This window comes from Gouania willdenowi, chromosome 22 (assembly GCF_900634775.1).
Source record: "Gouania willdenowi chromosome 22, fGouWil2.1, whole genome shotgun sequence".
NCBI lineage: Eukaryota > Metazoa > Chordata > Actinopteri > Blenniiformes > Gobiesocidae > Gouania > Gouania willdenowi.
In genome coordinates, this window is record NC_041065.1 from 24,115,366 (window position 1) to 24,131,175 (window position 15,810).

The following is a 15,810-nucleotide window of genomic DNA, read 5'->3' on the forward strand; positions in this document are numbered from 1 at the left end:
TTTTCACAACACTTCTTCTCCTTTTTCTTGCTTATTTGCGTGTTGCAACCGACTTGAATCGGTGCATATCATCCTCCTACTGTACTTTTTTTTTTATTACTTTCAAAGTCCAAGGTCAAAGAAAAGCCATTTTTAACATCACTAATATTAGGCAACCTTTTATACTAATGAGGGGCTCTTTCTGCTAACACTGTTTCTTAAATGGTGGTACGCGATGGCAATACAGGGGGTAGTTGAGAGAGACAGAGGAAAATGAACAAATGAAAGCATTAAAAATATGGGGTTGTATAATGTTTAATTTTAGTTAAAAATTATTATCATCATAAAAATACTTACTATTACCAGTAACACACAAAACGACAACAAAGACACACTAAATGAGACAAAAATACACACGATCACACAAAAATAACAGAGAAACATACAAAACGATATAAGAAACAACCATACGACATCAAAAACACACACACTGAGAGAGAATAATTTAAATAATATACCAATAACACACGAAAACGACAACAAAAACACGCAAAATAAGAGAAAAATATACTGAATAATAAAAAGAACAGACAAACAACAACAAAAATACACAAAATGACACCAAAAACACAAAAAATTATGATACAAATGATCTCGATTAAAACATAGTTTTTTTGCAGAATTCTGAGCAAAATGTTCCAGTCGGACAAAAGGGGTACTTGCATTTAAAAGTTAGAGAAAAGGAGCAAAGAAGTTTGAGAACCACTGTGCTAACACACACACCACAGGTTGGTTTTAGGAATGATGAGTTTTTTTCAGTTTTTTTTTCTTACTTGTTAGATGGCATGTCCAATAAAAACAACTTTTTAACACCTTGTCTGTTAGTGAACTTGTGACTGTGTTTGTTTCCAGGAGGCCCTCTGCACCACAGAGACAGCACTGGCTATGAACCGCTACATTGGGTCGGCCATGCTGCCTCTCCTCACACGCTGTGCCCCCCTGTTTGCCGGCACCGAGCACCACGCCGCCCTCATCGACTCCACGCTGCACACAATCTACCGTCTGTCAAAAGGCCGCTCGCTAACCAAGGCACAGAGAGATGCCATAGAGGAATGTCTGCTGTCTGTTTGCAAGTTAGTAGTGAGGAAACAGACTAACCATATGACTTAATTAACAGGTTGTATAAACTTTGAAAAAAATAATGTTATTGTTGTGGCGGTTTTGAATCAAATGAGACAGAGTCAAGTTGTAGGGTTCCAGGTCAAATGCGGACCGGTCTGGGATTCAAGGGTTTCAGTGTGTGTGTCTAATGAATCTGTAGTTGTTCTGTGCTCTCAGGGTTTTTGTATACTGCGCTAAGCATAACAATGACGGAGTCTCTAAGAAGAGACCTTGGCAAATGGTATCAGTACGATAGTATCTGGCCTGCTTAGGGCAGTTTGACCGGAACTGACCAGGAGAGATTCTGTTATCACATATCAGTTATAGTTCTTTTTGAATTATCTGATGCTCTGAAGTTGCTCATCTCTCACCAAATTCTGCAGACACCTTCGTCCCTCCATGCTGCAGCAGCTCCTGCATCGCTTCGTCTTTGATGTGCCCTTGCTGACAGAATACTGCAAGATGCCCCTAAGGGTATGCAACAGTGTCTTTGTCTCATACACACTGTTAACTTGTCCTATTAGCTCAGCGGTGTCAAACTCATTTTAGTTCAAGGGCCAAATATGGAGCAGTTTGCTCTCAAGCAGGAAATTGGAGCAATTTCATCATTGTGCCATAGTTTGCACTTCTACATTTACATAAAATACAATATGTAAGAAACCAACCATATCCAAGCATTAAGTGATTTGAGGAAAATTTAAGGAATGTGTAAGAATTTTGAGTTTTTTCAACAGTTTAACATTAAAAATGACTCCAATCCTATGATATAAGCACCGGGAAAACTGTGAGCCCCTGCAAATATTGTTGCATTTCATTTACACAAGGATTCCTGTTTTCTCTGTCATTTTTACTTTCTCCTGCGGGAAAATTTGGATGAACCAAAGGGCCGGATTTGGCCCCTGGGCCATGAGTTTGACACATGTGTACCAGCTAATATTTGGTTTTTCAGATTCTTACTCCTTGTTCATACTTTTCATGGTTTTCACTCTTTTTAAAAAAACGTCCTGCTGTTTACATGATGTTGATAGATGATTAAACGTCACTACGCTGTTTACATTAGTCTCTCACTAACAGCCAGTGTGAGGCTGTCAGCTTGACGAGAGCTGCCAACATCAAACTTTAGTAAATGTGTTACTAAAATGAATGTGCTTCCCATTTTTCCCCTTGTGTGTGTCTGAACAGCAGCACTTGTGTTCTTAATCATATTGTGTGAAAGAAGTGAGTGCCTAGAGGTAGGGAAACTATGGGATGAAGTGCTGGACCATGATTGCAGGCTTGTTGGCTTCACTTCTTGTCTCCATCTGTCAGTTCACAGGGTAGAAACACTGCAGATGCAATTGATCCCGACTGCTCTGCGAAATGAAGCAGTTGTTTCTTGGTTGAACAAAGATTGTTAGTTTGTGTTTCCTTTGTGCGGAGTCTGCACAAAGTCATTCCCACTCGGTTCTGTTTACCATACGTGCATGGCCTTCAGCTGTTAGACGTTTGTGTGTTTTTCCTAAAGTGTTTCACTCCTCGGCCTGTGGCTTTTTCAGCTGCTAACCAACCATTACGAGCAGAACTGGAAATACTACTGCCTGCCATCAGGCTGGGGCAGCTTTGGCACAGCGTCTGAGGATGAACTTCTCCTCACAAAAAAGATCTTTTGGGGAGTCTTTGATTCACTGTCTCAGAAGGTGAGCAGATCACTCATTTACTTTTATTGCTATTTCTTTATTTTTTTGTTTACTGTAAAGTGGGTTTGAGTTCCAAAAAAAGCGTCGTATAAAATTGATTCATTATTTTGAATGTTTTTTTATTGCAAAATTGATTTATTATTATTATTATTATTATTATTATTATTATTATTATTAGTGAATTAACTTCAGTGATTAGTTTCAAAAATTGCAAATACATTTTAAATATTAAATATACCAAATAGCTATATATTATATATTAAATACATGTATTACAGGGGTTCCCAACATTTTTCAGGTCGTGACCCCATTTTTATATATGCGCAAGCTAAGATTTTTCTACACTTGATTTTATTTTAACTAGATTTATATTTGAGAAAGTGAAAGTATAAAATACAATTGTTAAATAATGAGTGTGGTGTTTTAATTTGAAAAAGAATAATAATAAAACAATAATTTAAAAAGTTAAATGTAATTTTAATCAGTAATTTTTTTTAATCAATTACTAGACATTTCAGGCGACCCCACATGGGGTCACGAACCCAAGGTTGAAAAACATGTGATATGATGCTAGTAATAATAATGCATAATATTTTAAATATATTAAATTAATGTTTGTAAAACAAAAGGAACAAAAAATGAGATGATCAGTGACGGAATAAACCAAATGATCACGATATGGTAACTCAAGCACAATATTTTATTAAGAAATGTACTTTCACTGAATGGTGTGTGTCTAAATGTTTAGTGAAAGTGATAAACAAATCAATGACAGCCACTTAATTCCTCAGACTTGATTACGTTGTCTGTATGCACAGGCTGCATACCTTTAAACATTTTTAGCACTGCAAATGGTCGCACTCAGCACATCTCTCTAAATGCACACTCATGAAACGAGAATGTGCAAAGGGATTCTCTATAAAACATCAATACCTCGAGAGCCATCATTGATCCAAAGCCTGCAGCGCGCTGGTCGCTCAACGTTTCAAATAATTCTTCATTAATGTCCCATCTGCTTAGTCAGGCACTCTTTCACCCTGCGGTGGCTCTACAGATGTATTAAAGCTAAACGTAAATGAACAACACATTTATTTGTGGAGGTAAATATCAAATTCCAGACTTTTATTGCGACCTTACATGCGATACAATTTGTAATTTATATGTCATCTCTCTTTTTGCAGAAGTATGACCCAGAGCTTTTCAAGATGGCTATGCCTTGCCTTAGCGCCATAGCTGGAGCCTTGCCACCAGACTACATGGACGCCTCCATTAACACCACAGTGGAAAAGCCCGTGTCTGTTGATGCACATGGCAATTTTGACCCCAAACCCATCAGCACTGCCAAGTAAGCCGTTTTGTCAAGGCAGGAATCGACTATTTGTAAATGATTGTCACGTGACTTTACTAACAAGCATTTGCCTCTACTTGAACTTTGAACACTAATTGTCCCCCTTTTTCTCTAGCATTGCTCTTCCAGAGAAGCTAGAACATTTTGCCAACAAATATGCTGAGCATTCCCACGAGAAATGGTCTGCAGAAAAGGTATGCAAAAAAAACACTCACACTAAGGTCATTTGAGCTTTCAGCAAACATGGAAAGTGAACATTTTTTATTTAAAATTCTCCATAATGTTAATTTAAAATAAGGTTAAAAAAGAATTGTTGCCAAACTTTTCATAAATAGATTTCGAGAAAGAGATACTCAATCTGCAATCAAACAATAATTTGAGAAAAAGGCAACTTTCTCCTGTGCAACTTAAAGCTACGGTATGTAGAATACTCTCTCCGCTCTGTTTCAAAACCTAAACCAAAACTTAGCCGCCCTTATGTTTTGTGAATCCTTTTAGTGACTTTTTCTCAATAGAGACTAGTGACAAATGTATGGACTGTATCTCGTGTTATTGGAGATTTTAGCAACTCTGACATGAATGCACGTATCACTCTGCAGTTACTGCACTGAGCAGCGGCTGCTGCCGTCAGCTTGTCCCTGCCAGAGAGATCACACAGAGGCAGCTGTGATCTCAGCTGCCTGCCACTTAGGGCAGACTGACAATTATCACTCCACATCTAGACTATAAAATTAAATCACCTTAAATAAGCTTGTCTTGAGTTTACACATGGTTTATCCCGTCTGTTCTCACTCTCTCTCTGACACCAGTACGTGTGCAGGACCCTGCACGGACGCAAAGCAGTCCGTTTCTCCTGAGTAGCAGCCAATTGTAACGTCCAAACCAGCTCATGGAGCACACGTGTTTGTAGAAAGATCTCTGATTGGCTGACATCCAGCGTCATGCTCCTGGATTATTATTAATTTACAGGGCCAGGAGAAGCAGCAGAGATTCACTGTCCACTCAGAACACTTTGGATTACGATATGCTCAAAGATGATTATGGATTTTTGATCAAATCATGCCAAAAAAAACTTACATCCTGCAGCTTTAATCTGTAAATGTCCTTAGCATATTCAACAAAGCTGAGAATATGAAGATGTAAGTGCACCACGACTCCTAGTTTTGAATTTCTGACTAAAGATAACAAAACTAATGCTCAGGAGATCTGAAAACAATGAGACCTTTCATCACTGCTCTTCTTCAGGTGCTGCTGGGCTGGAAATATGGAGACTGTGTGGACGACAAGGCAAAGATTCACCCTCAGCTCAGGACCTACAAAGGCCTGACAGAGAAGGTAGTTTAGATTGATTGATTTCATTTACAGATTTAAGTTTGAGTTTTATTTTTCATGTTTGTGTTTTTTTTTTTCTTTCAGGAGAAAGAGATTTACAGATGGCCGATTAGAGAGTCTCTGAAGAGCATGTTGGCGATGGGCTGGAGCATCGATAGGACTAAGGATGTAGAGAGCATGTCTCTGAGGGAGAGTGAGAAAATAAAGAAGATATCACAGACATCACAGGTAAAGCAGAGAAATAATGCTGCTTCTTCTTCCTCCTCACATCAAAATGTTTAATGTATTATAAATATTGCTGCTTAATTACCAACATTTTGTTTTCTATCGTTTGAACAAGGCCCCCTTGTAATGACCCCGAATTATTCCGAGCAGTTATTTCCTTTCAGATAATTGAAATATCAATTTAGCAACTTATTAGAATTAGGAAATAATTTTGAAAACTTTAAACCTCTTTTTTAATCTGTAGCGCCTATCATAAGTATCCAACCCCTTGGAGGAATTACCCTTTTATTGCTTTAATAACTGTAACCATTCTGATATCCCCCTATTCATATTCCTTCATTTGTCATTTGCACACTTTTTTATTTATTTTATTTTTGTTTTATGCTGTTGTTTTTGTTTATTTTTTTAATGTTAATTTCTATTTATTTTATTTGTGTTTTTTTTGTAATTTATGTCCTACAGTTGAATATTTACTATATATGCTATAAGGTATGTATAAGGTTTGTACCTTTCATTTCAAAAACACTTGTAGCATTGTTAGCACAGTGGGTTATAGCTATTTGATTGTGTTATTTGCCATCTTTTCCCATCCACATAAAATATTTATGTACTTTATAAATATAGTTAAGTGCAAACTAACTAGCCTAGCATGCATCTTGACTCGTGGATAATTAAAAGATTATTCACCTGGAATACAAATTGGTTTGGTGTCCTAATCCTCACTAAAGGTACAAAGAGTGCTTTTTTAAAACAAAAATCCTGTTGTTAAACTACAATAAACAAATGAACATCCATCCCCAGGCAAATGGCTTTAACCCAAGCCCGATAGACGTGAGCAACGTGGTTCTCTCCAGAGAGCTGCAGGTGAGTAACCGCATGGTTTTTATTTTTTGTGCATCCTTTGTTTTTGGTTTTTTATAATGAAATGATTTTGCTGTTGGAATACAAGATTAAAGCTGATGTTTCCTGAATTGAAATGAGCAATGTGGAGAGGGGGAGACATGCTTCTCAATGTGAATTTTTTTGTCTTTGGCCCAAGGGGATGGTGGAGGTGGTGGCTGAAAATTACCATAACATCTGGGCCAAGAAGAAGAAGAGTGACCTTGGAAACAGAGGTGATTTTTTAATGAAATCAATCACATAGAAACTGCGTGGACAGATTAAAGTGCGGCGTGATCGGTTGTTAAAACGTACTTTGTAAGCGTTTCAAGTGCTACCCCCTTTTTTCTTCTTTAACCTGATAGACCACAGCTTTGTACAGTTTTTTTTTTACATTCTGTGAATAAATTCTGGTTTTGTTTGTGCTTTCAGGAGGCGGTACACACCCTCTTTTAGTGCCGTATGACACACTGACAGCCAAAGAGAAATTGAGAGATCGAGAGAAGGCTCAGGACCTTTTTCGCTTTTTGCAAATCAGTGGCTACAGCATCATAAGGTCAATACTTCACACTTATTACTGTATCTGCTCAGCAACACACTAGATTACAGTGGTTCTCAAACTTTTTTGTCTCATGCACTCTTTTCTTTTATTTTTGAATTCAAGTACCCACTTTGTCCGACTACAGCATTTACTCAGAATACTACGAAAAAACAACTATAAAGCATAATAATGGAATGAATAAGTGACAACACACATTTTAAAGAATCACCTTTTGTAAATAAGTGGTATTAAATGGTATTAAATGGTATTTAGTGCCTCCAAATAGATTATTTCAATGGTTTTTTTTTTTTTATCAATTCCTGCCTGTTGTGGAACCAAGGCTGACCATTGTATTTTCAGTTCATGTTCTAATCAAGATCATTTCCGTCATCATTATTATGAATATCATTTACAACTAAATTAAGTTTATAAAACCCAATATTTTTAATGCTTTCATTTGTAGATTTTCATTCTCTCTTTCTCAAGTACCCCTTTGTAGTGCAATTGCATGTCCCCATTTGAGAAACACTGCCCGAGAAAAATAAGTCATGTAACACTTTTAATGGAAAAACAGTCTAATTTATGGAAAATGTATGTTTTGTAGAGGACGAAAGGACTTGGAGCAGGACTCCTCTTCCATGGAGAAAAGATTTGCATTTAAATTTCTAAAGAAGCTGCTCAAGTATGTCGACTCAGCCCAGGAGTTCATATCCCACTTAGGTAATAAAACAAAATATGACCAAAATACACATGCTACCATCCTCATACTTTCCATCTAACAACATTTCTCACTCCAGAGGCCATGGCTGCCAGTGGAAAAATGGATCGGTCTCCTCATGAGCAAGAAATCAAATTTTTCGCCAAAGTAAGTAGGGAGGGCCACGCTGAAGCTCGCAAATGAATCACAGCGACATACGGGCTAATTAGATTTGCTCGCATCCCTCAGGTTCTCCTCCCTCTCATCGATCAGTATTTCAAGAACCACTCTCTTTACTTCCTGTCCTCCCCCAACAAGAACCTCAGCAGCAGTGGCTACGCCTCCAACAAAGAGAAGGAGATGGTCACCAGGTAGACAATATCCTAAAGAGTTTACTTTAAACTGCTGGAACTACAACTTTTAACCTCACACCACAAGTAATACTAATAGTTAACAATCTGTTTAATATGAATAGTAGTGATTTTAATGTTTTTTTTCCTCTCTTTTTCTGGTCTTCAGCCTGTTTTGTAAATTGGCAGCTCTTGTCAGACATAGGATTTCACTGTTTGGTAAGATGAATGATTTTGTCTTTGAATGTTTCAAAATGTAAAATACTTCTACTACTTGAATCCTCAAGTCGATATTGCTCAGAGGTGTATAAAGTATATGAAAAAATAACCAAGTAAAAGTACAAAGAATGGAAAATGACTAAAATGTGTAAAAGTAAAATTCCCCTTTAGAAAATCCCTTGAGTAAAAGTCACATTTAATCTACTTAAGAATCAAAAGTATTTTGTGGAAAAAAAAATTGGCACAATTATTTTTTTTAATTATTATTATGTTGTTGGTATAATTGTTATTTAAAGTTTAATTTTGCACTATAAACTGTACACAAATTGTTTAAAAGTAGTGTAATAAAAACACAGATTTTTTCCTAACATAATAAGTAATTAGGGCCCGAGCACAACGGTGTGTAGGATTCTGTTGTAATGCACCTTGTTTTTATTATTATTATTTTATTTACGGTGAAATGATCACATTTTTGAGGGCCTAAACACATTAAAAAACTCATGAAAGTTTGTAAGCATAATAGGACTGGTGAAAAATTTGAAGATTTTGGGGGAATTGCACATGTGAATGACAAAATGACTCAATAGCGGTGAGGGTAATCCTCAGTGTACTGAAGAACTATTACTTCAGTACACTGAGGATTTCCCTCACCTGTTTAAGTACTGCTATTTATTTCTACCACACTACCACAACAGGGTTCTCACCAGGAATTTTTCACAGCATAGGGGGATCACGTGGCGTGCGAGCGAGCGAGCGCAAAGCTTATTGTAGTTATTATAAGAGTTTGCCCAAAAAAATTAGTTATGGTTTAGCCCAACATAGTCATTGCGCCACCTATTGGTAAAAGGAAATCATAGGTATTATAAAATTGTCAGCTACGTCTCAACATTTTAAAATTTCTGCCACACCCCGACATGCAACACACCTCAACGTGCGCCACGTCCTGACATGCGTGTGGTTGCGAGGGCCCGTTCAACGCTGCTTGCGGTTTTAATTGTGATTATAGTTTGGATTACAATATTGATCAAATTAATCGTGATTAGCATTTTGGCCATAATCGTGCAGGCCTACTCAAGTAAGTGTTTTTAAAAAAAACAAAAAAAAGACTGCCATAAATCTTAACAGTTGGTGAATCAAGTGTTTGCTTGATATTATTATCCGTAGCTTTCAGAAACTGGTAGAATTTCTTCGATAGAGCAACTATTAGCGGAGTTACGGTCTTTTAAATTCATGTGTCCCAGAGATGTATTCAGGGTCCCTGGGAAAAATAGACATTTTGATGAGTTTGAATCCGGACAAGACATGAAAAAAGGACAAGTCCATCATGAAAAAAGCTACTTAAAGTATAGTAACAAAGTACATTTACTTCATTACTATACAACCTCTGATATTACTTATAATTAAGCAGCTTATCATCAAGTCTCCAAAATACTTGATTTAAATAAATAATTGAAATAAATGATACATTTTTTGTGTATGTGATGTGTCATAGGAAGTGACTCATCCACGATGGTCAGCTGTCTGCACATCTTGGCTCATACACTGGACACCAGGTTGGTATAAATGAGCAAAAGAATGCTATATTTAAAGTAATAAACCCTAGTTCACTATAATAGGTGAATCATATTTTTCATCTGCCTTTTTTCCTGTAATTTAAATGAGCAACACAAATTTCATGCTGCACTCATACAGCCCAAGGCTCCGAGTGTTCTTCACAGAGAATGTGAGGTTTGATAATGCTGCACACGTATAATGAGGCTTAAATGGCAGTGTGTTATCGTGTCTTGTTTGCGCTCAAGAATTGTTGTGGATGCCCTAATTCAGAGATGGGCGACTTCTATCAGAGACAAAAATGTCATTGTCTGATCCGAGGGCCAAATGATCAACATTCATGTTAGCATTTAGAATAATGACCAATCAGAGCAGTAACATAGGAAACAACAAAGGGTTTTGTCTTTGTAGTTTATTTGTGTGTGTGTGTGTGTGTGTTTTTTTTTTTTTAGACATTTAGGGGCAGATTCACTAAAAGTTTAGGGGTATTAAAACATGTCACCACTTAAACACTTCCGGGGGTGAAGGAACAGTGGATAGGAAAGGAGATAGGAGCGACTATTTGGACGCAGCCTGTGTCTTTGCTGTAATTCATCAATTTTTTATTAGTTTCCTCTACTAACACCTCCAATTCTGCTGCTTCAAATGTATTTTTTCGCTTCTGCAGACTCAGCTCTCCTTCACGCTCCATGTTCAACATAACACGTACAAAACGCTCATTTAAATAGGGCCGTCTCCACCACTTCTGCATGTGCACTAATCATTGCTGCAATCTTAGTGAATTCCTCGCAGCAGGTGAGGAAACTGCGTCACCAAAATATTTAGGGAAGCAACTGGTTTACCACCCTTTATTTCAGATATTAGTAAATTCGCCCCTTAGTGTGTTTTTCAATTCATTTTGTTTATTTTCTTGGCACATTATTGTTACCTCCTTTTTGTGTGTTTTTCGAGTCTATATGTATGTTTTTGTTATTTTTTTTAGTGTTATTGCTGTCATTTTGTGTGTTCTTCAGTAATTTTGTGCAATTTTGTTGGCATTTTGTGTCTTTATTGTCCTTTTGTATATGTTGTTGATTTTGTAGTCATTTTGTGTTTACGTGGTTGGTTAGAGTGTCTTTGTTTTCCTTTTGTGTGGTTTTGTTGACATTTTGTGCATTTTTCTGTCATTTCTGGTCTTTTGTGTGTTATGTTGCGCTTCATATAACTTCCAACTTCACAACTTACTATTTTGTTTTGGGGGCCACACAAAATTTGACCATGAGTCACATGTGGCCCCCGTGCCGCCATTTGGCTATGTCTGCCCTAGTTCCATCCTTCTGGAACGCATTATTGTGTAACAATTGGTAATTCAGTGATAGAGATTGTGTGCTGAGAAAAGCTGGAAAAGGAAGGGATTAATTTGTATTTTATGTATTAAAATATTTGTAATAATGCGCAGTGTATGTGATATGGTATGGTACTGAGCTCATGTATTGGCTAACTCCCCATGGTTATAATTATTCATGAAATTATCAGGATCAACCATGCTTGATGGTGAGGGTCGTCAGGTTGACGCTCACGTGTCCTTTTTTAATGAGAAAAACCTTCACCCACGACAAGTGGGAAGTAATTGCGATGAGGTCGACCCACTGAGGGTAAACAGTGATTTACTTTGCATACCACGAGATATCTACCGGTAGTATTTTATAACAGCTGCACCCTTGAGTACATCCTCATCAACCATTTATCACGTTCTCATGGGTTCCAACAGGACGGTGATGAAGTCGGGCTCGGAGACAGTGAGAGTGGGGCTGAGGACCTTCTTTGAAAACGCCGCGGAGGACCTGGAGAAAACCTTCGAGAACCTGAAGTTGGGAAAGTTCACTCACTCTCGCTCACAGATGAAAGGAGTGTCACAGAATATCAACTACACCACTGTGGCTCTGCTGCCCATCCTAACCGCTCTGTTTGAACACATTACTCAACACCATTTCGGAGTCGACCTGCTCTGTGAGTTCTGTTAGCAGAGAGGAAAAAAAAAGCAAACATCAAACATGTTGTTTGATGTCACTGTCACTGTTGAGGCTATACACAACATCCCGCCTTTTCAAGGAATTTTGTCACAGTGCTTAAGAAAATCATGGTTGAGAATACAAGTTCCTTTTTTTACTAACTGACACGCTAAGCACGATGTCGAAATATCTTAATTGGTGGTAAATTTATTCAGGTTGTTGAATTTTGTAAGTTTGTCTTTTCGCACTGGGTTTAACAGGCATGCCAGGCAGTTGTGAATACATTTCTCTGTATTAGTTCTGCATGTCATGGTAAATTGTGGATTTAATGACAGTAGAGAAGTTAACATGGGTTAATCATATACTCCACTGGATTTTAAAAGGTCAAGCGGTTTTTTCAAGGGGGATTTTCTGTCTCTGCACATCAGTACTAACTAGCCACTGGGAATTACACAAGCCCCTGGGTAGCTCTCATGGAATATAGCCTCAGATAGAAATCACATTAAAAACTCCAATAGAGTTAGAAGAAGAAGTAAACATCTAACCCAACTCTAATTTAATATTTAGTTTCTATATTTTTTGGTTTTTATTTATTTTTTATTTATCTATTTTTACTTAATTGGATATTAAATTACCTAGCATGGCGTTGATTATAGCCTATATCAAATCAATGGAAATTAAATAGTTAGAGTTTAGATACATTCAAGAATTTTCGAAGAAACATGTTCAAAATAAAACAAATGTTCAATAGATGCTCGATGTAAAGTATACTAAACACATTTCCAAATGACATGAATATTCTGTTAAAGAAGTCTAGTTCGATACTTCACAATTCCTGTGCTTTAGTTGTTTCAGTTACCGCAGTTAGCATATCTTTTTATGCAATTTTCTATTTACTTTGGTCACAATTAAACCTAAACTCAAATTCAAGTGTTTACAAGTCCAACATCAGTGGTTCCCTGTTCTCCTACACACACTGGAAGGTAGTCGACAAGTTCTAAATACATGAGTTGATACAACTAAAGTTATATTTTATAAAGCTCAAAATAAATAACAAAAAAGTAGATGAATAGATATTTAGACTTTTTTGATGATTTTATATTTTTCATGGTTAGCTGTTGTCCTTTTACTGTACCTATCAACTCTTTTTGTCTATATTTTACAGTGGATGATGTTCAAGTTTCCTGTTATCGAATCCTGACCAGCCTCTATGCCCTCGGCACTGGGAAAAACATTTATGTTGAAAGGTATTCTTTGGGTTTTTGTATTTTTGCTGCACAGATGACATAAAACTTTGACAAAGTGTCACTTTGACTTTTATCGATTTATTTGTCATCCCTCAGACAGCTGCCAGCTCTCGGCCAGTGTCTGGCAACCCTAGCCGGAGCCATTCCTGTTGCCTTCTTGGAGCCCCTGCTCAACACATATAACCCTTGTTCTGTGTTTAATACCAAAAGTACCAGAGAGCGAATGAGTGAGTCATCTGCATTGATATCAAACACGGGAAAATCTGCCATCACTGTTGGAAGGTCTTGTTTCCTTTACGCTATTTTTTTTCTTTTAGTTCTTGGCATAAAAGTGTCAGTGGAAGACATGTGTCCTGGAATGCCTCGCCTGGACAACCTGATGAAGGATATCAACGACATGGCTGAGTCTGGAGCACGATACGCTGAGATGCCCCATGTGATCGAGGTGGTGCTGCCTATGCTGTGTAATTATCTGTCCTATTGGTGGGAGAGGGGTCCTGAAAACCAGGCAGCTACTAGTGGAAGCATCTGCTGCACCACGGTCACCTCAGAGCACCTCAGCCTCATCTTGGGCAACATCCTCAAGATCCTTAACAACAACCTGGGCATCGATGAGGCATCCTGGATGAAGAGGATCGCAGGTGGGTGAAGGGTGTTTACAGTTGATACACCTGCACGTTCTAGGATTTTGGAAGTGTTTTCAGTAGGGCTGGGTCCAGGGTTGGGGTCATTTACATATTTTTGTTACAATTACGTTTTCAATTATCCATGTTCAATTACGATTACAGTGACGAGCATTTTTTTCAATTACAACTCCAATTCCCTATTACTCCGTATATGCCACGGGGGTGCCAGGGGGCCTCCTCCGTTATTGTTTGTTGAATCAGGCTGTAATTTGACATGGTTATTCTATGACCGGATATTAAGAACCTCTCTGAGACCTTTTTCAAAGGGGGGGCCCATCCCCTTTTTCTGGTCATTTCTAAATTCAGAACATATACACACATGATGTATCGTTTCAAAGGCAATTCAACGTTGATTACGATTTCACGTTGCACAATTTGATTTGGGAAACGAGTCATTTGACTGAATTCTCTGGAACGTGGTACGTGTTATTTGGCGCGTGGACGTTCCGTGGGCCCCGGCCGTAGTTCATCAGAACTTGTTAGTAAAATAAATATTTTCTTTCTTTTTAGTTTACGTTCAGCCGATCATCAGCAAAGCCCGCGCAGATCTGCTCAAGAGCCACTTTTTACCTACACTGGAGAAGCTAAAGAAAAAAACGGTGAAGGTGGTGGCTGAGGAAGAGTTGCTGAAGGCGGACAATAAAGGGGACACGCAGGAGGCCGAGCTGCTAATCCTGGATGAGTTTGCTGTGCTCTGTCGGGACCTGTATGCTTTTTACCCCATGCTCATCCGCTACGTGGACAACAACAGGTCAGCGTGCCAAGCAGCAACAGATTAAACTGTTTAATAGGAGTCGTTAAAAGGAGGATGATGAGAATCTTCCTGTTGGCAAACAGAGAAGAGAGAGTCCATTAATCTTTGTGTCCCTGCAGGTCCAGGTGGCTGAAAGAGCCAGACTCGGATTCTAATGAGCTCTTCAGGATGGTGGCAGAGATATTCATCCTGTGGTGCAAGTCTCATGTAAATACACAATTTCATCAATGCATCAATATATTAATACAAAGCATAAAGATGGTTTACAAATCAGATCATTGATTTTCTTTGCTTTCTTTTGTGTCCCCACAGAATTTTAAAAGAGAGGAACAAAACTTTGTGGTTCAGAATGAAATCAACAACCTTTCCTTCTTAACTGGTGATAATAAAACAAAGATGTCAAAGGTACAGTGCGACTCCTCCATACACATACAGAAATTGAATTCCAAGTTTATTCTGCTCAACAAAACATAATGACAAAAAAATAGGAAATGTTATACAAAAAGGAAGAACAGCAATGTATTTACTCATATCAAGGTAAACGTTACTACTTTATAATTGAAGCAAGTTCATTTTTGTCTTCTTTTTTTTTAAATAATATGTTACGGTTTAATTTATTCCGACAACTTTTTTCAGGAAGTTTACTTTGAAATTGAGTTTGATCTCCTGACATGTTTCGACTGCCAACTGTCAGTCTTCTTCAGAAGCGTTTGCTGATCGCTTTGATGTGTCCCCACGAGTTCCTTCTGTGACCCGATGGTTTCTGGAGAAGAGAGCCCCAGGTGTGGGAGAGTAAACATGAGGCGACCAGATTAGGAGGCGGAGTTTCAACATCAACAAAGATGAGAGAACACCCAGAAAGAACTCATAAGGACACATCAAAACGATCAGCAGACGCCTTTGAGGAATACTGACAGTTGGCAGTCGATATAGGTCAAAAGATCAAAGCAAATATCCTGAAAAAAGTTGTCTGAATTAAATAAACCTGAACATACTGTTACTACTTTACTTTGCATCACAAAGCTTAAAAAACATGGTTTGCTTTTGGTTTGGTGTTATTATTATTATTATTGGTTTGTTTTTTTGTTTTCTTTTTTAAAGTGCTTTTTAAAACACTTTGAAGGCTGTGACTGCGAACAATTTCCTCAGATAATAAACACCATTGCATCATAAA

The 15,810-nt window shown here is 37.8% G+C and overlaps 1 protein-coding gene across 9 annotated transcripts in view; it reads left to right on the forward strand.

The window, feature by feature from the left end:
• Positions 1–15,810, forward strand: part of LOC114456551 (ryanodine receptor 3) — a 131,506-nt gene that overhangs the window by 90,093 nt on the left and 25,603 nt on the right. For all 9 annotated transcript variants that reach the window (XM_028438399.1, XM_028438402.1, XM_028438401.1 and 6 more), the window contains 22 exons: positions 892–1,112; positions 1,524–1,614; positions 2,676–2,816; positions 3,998–4,161; positions 4,280–4,358; positions 5,410–5,499; positions 5,581–5,724; positions 6,523–6,585; positions 6,761–6,836; positions 7,033–7,156; positions 7,746–7,861; positions 7,939–8,006; positions 8,088–8,209; positions 8,358–8,407; positions 9,900–9,960; positions 11,709–11,947; positions 13,115–13,196; positions 13,293–13,423; positions 13,514–13,837; positions 14,393–14,633; positions 14,756–14,843; positions 14,949–15,041. In XM_028438399.1, coding sequence (XP_028294200.1) covers positions 892–1,112; positions 1,524–1,614; positions 2,676–2,816; positions 3,998–4,161; positions 4,280–4,358; positions 5,410–5,499; positions 5,581–5,724; positions 6,523–6,585; positions 6,761–6,836; positions 7,033–7,156; positions 7,746–7,861; positions 7,939–8,006; positions 8,088–8,209; positions 8,358–8,407; positions 9,900–9,960; positions 11,709–11,947; positions 13,115–13,196; positions 13,293–13,423; positions 13,514–13,837; positions 14,393–14,633; positions 14,756–14,843; positions 14,949–15,041 — 2,808 coding nt within the window. The remainder of the gene's footprint in view (positions 1–891; positions 1,113–1,523; positions 1,615–2,675; positions 2,817–3,997; positions 4,162–4,279; positions 4,359–5,409; positions 5,500–5,580; positions 5,725–6,522; positions 6,586–6,760; positions 6,837–7,032; positions 7,157–7,745; positions 7,862–7,938; positions 8,007–8,087; positions 8,210–8,357; positions 8,408–9,899; positions 9,961–11,708; positions 11,948–13,114; positions 13,197–13,292; positions 13,424–13,513; positions 13,838–14,392; positions 14,634–14,755; positions 14,844–14,948; positions 15,042–15,810) is intronic.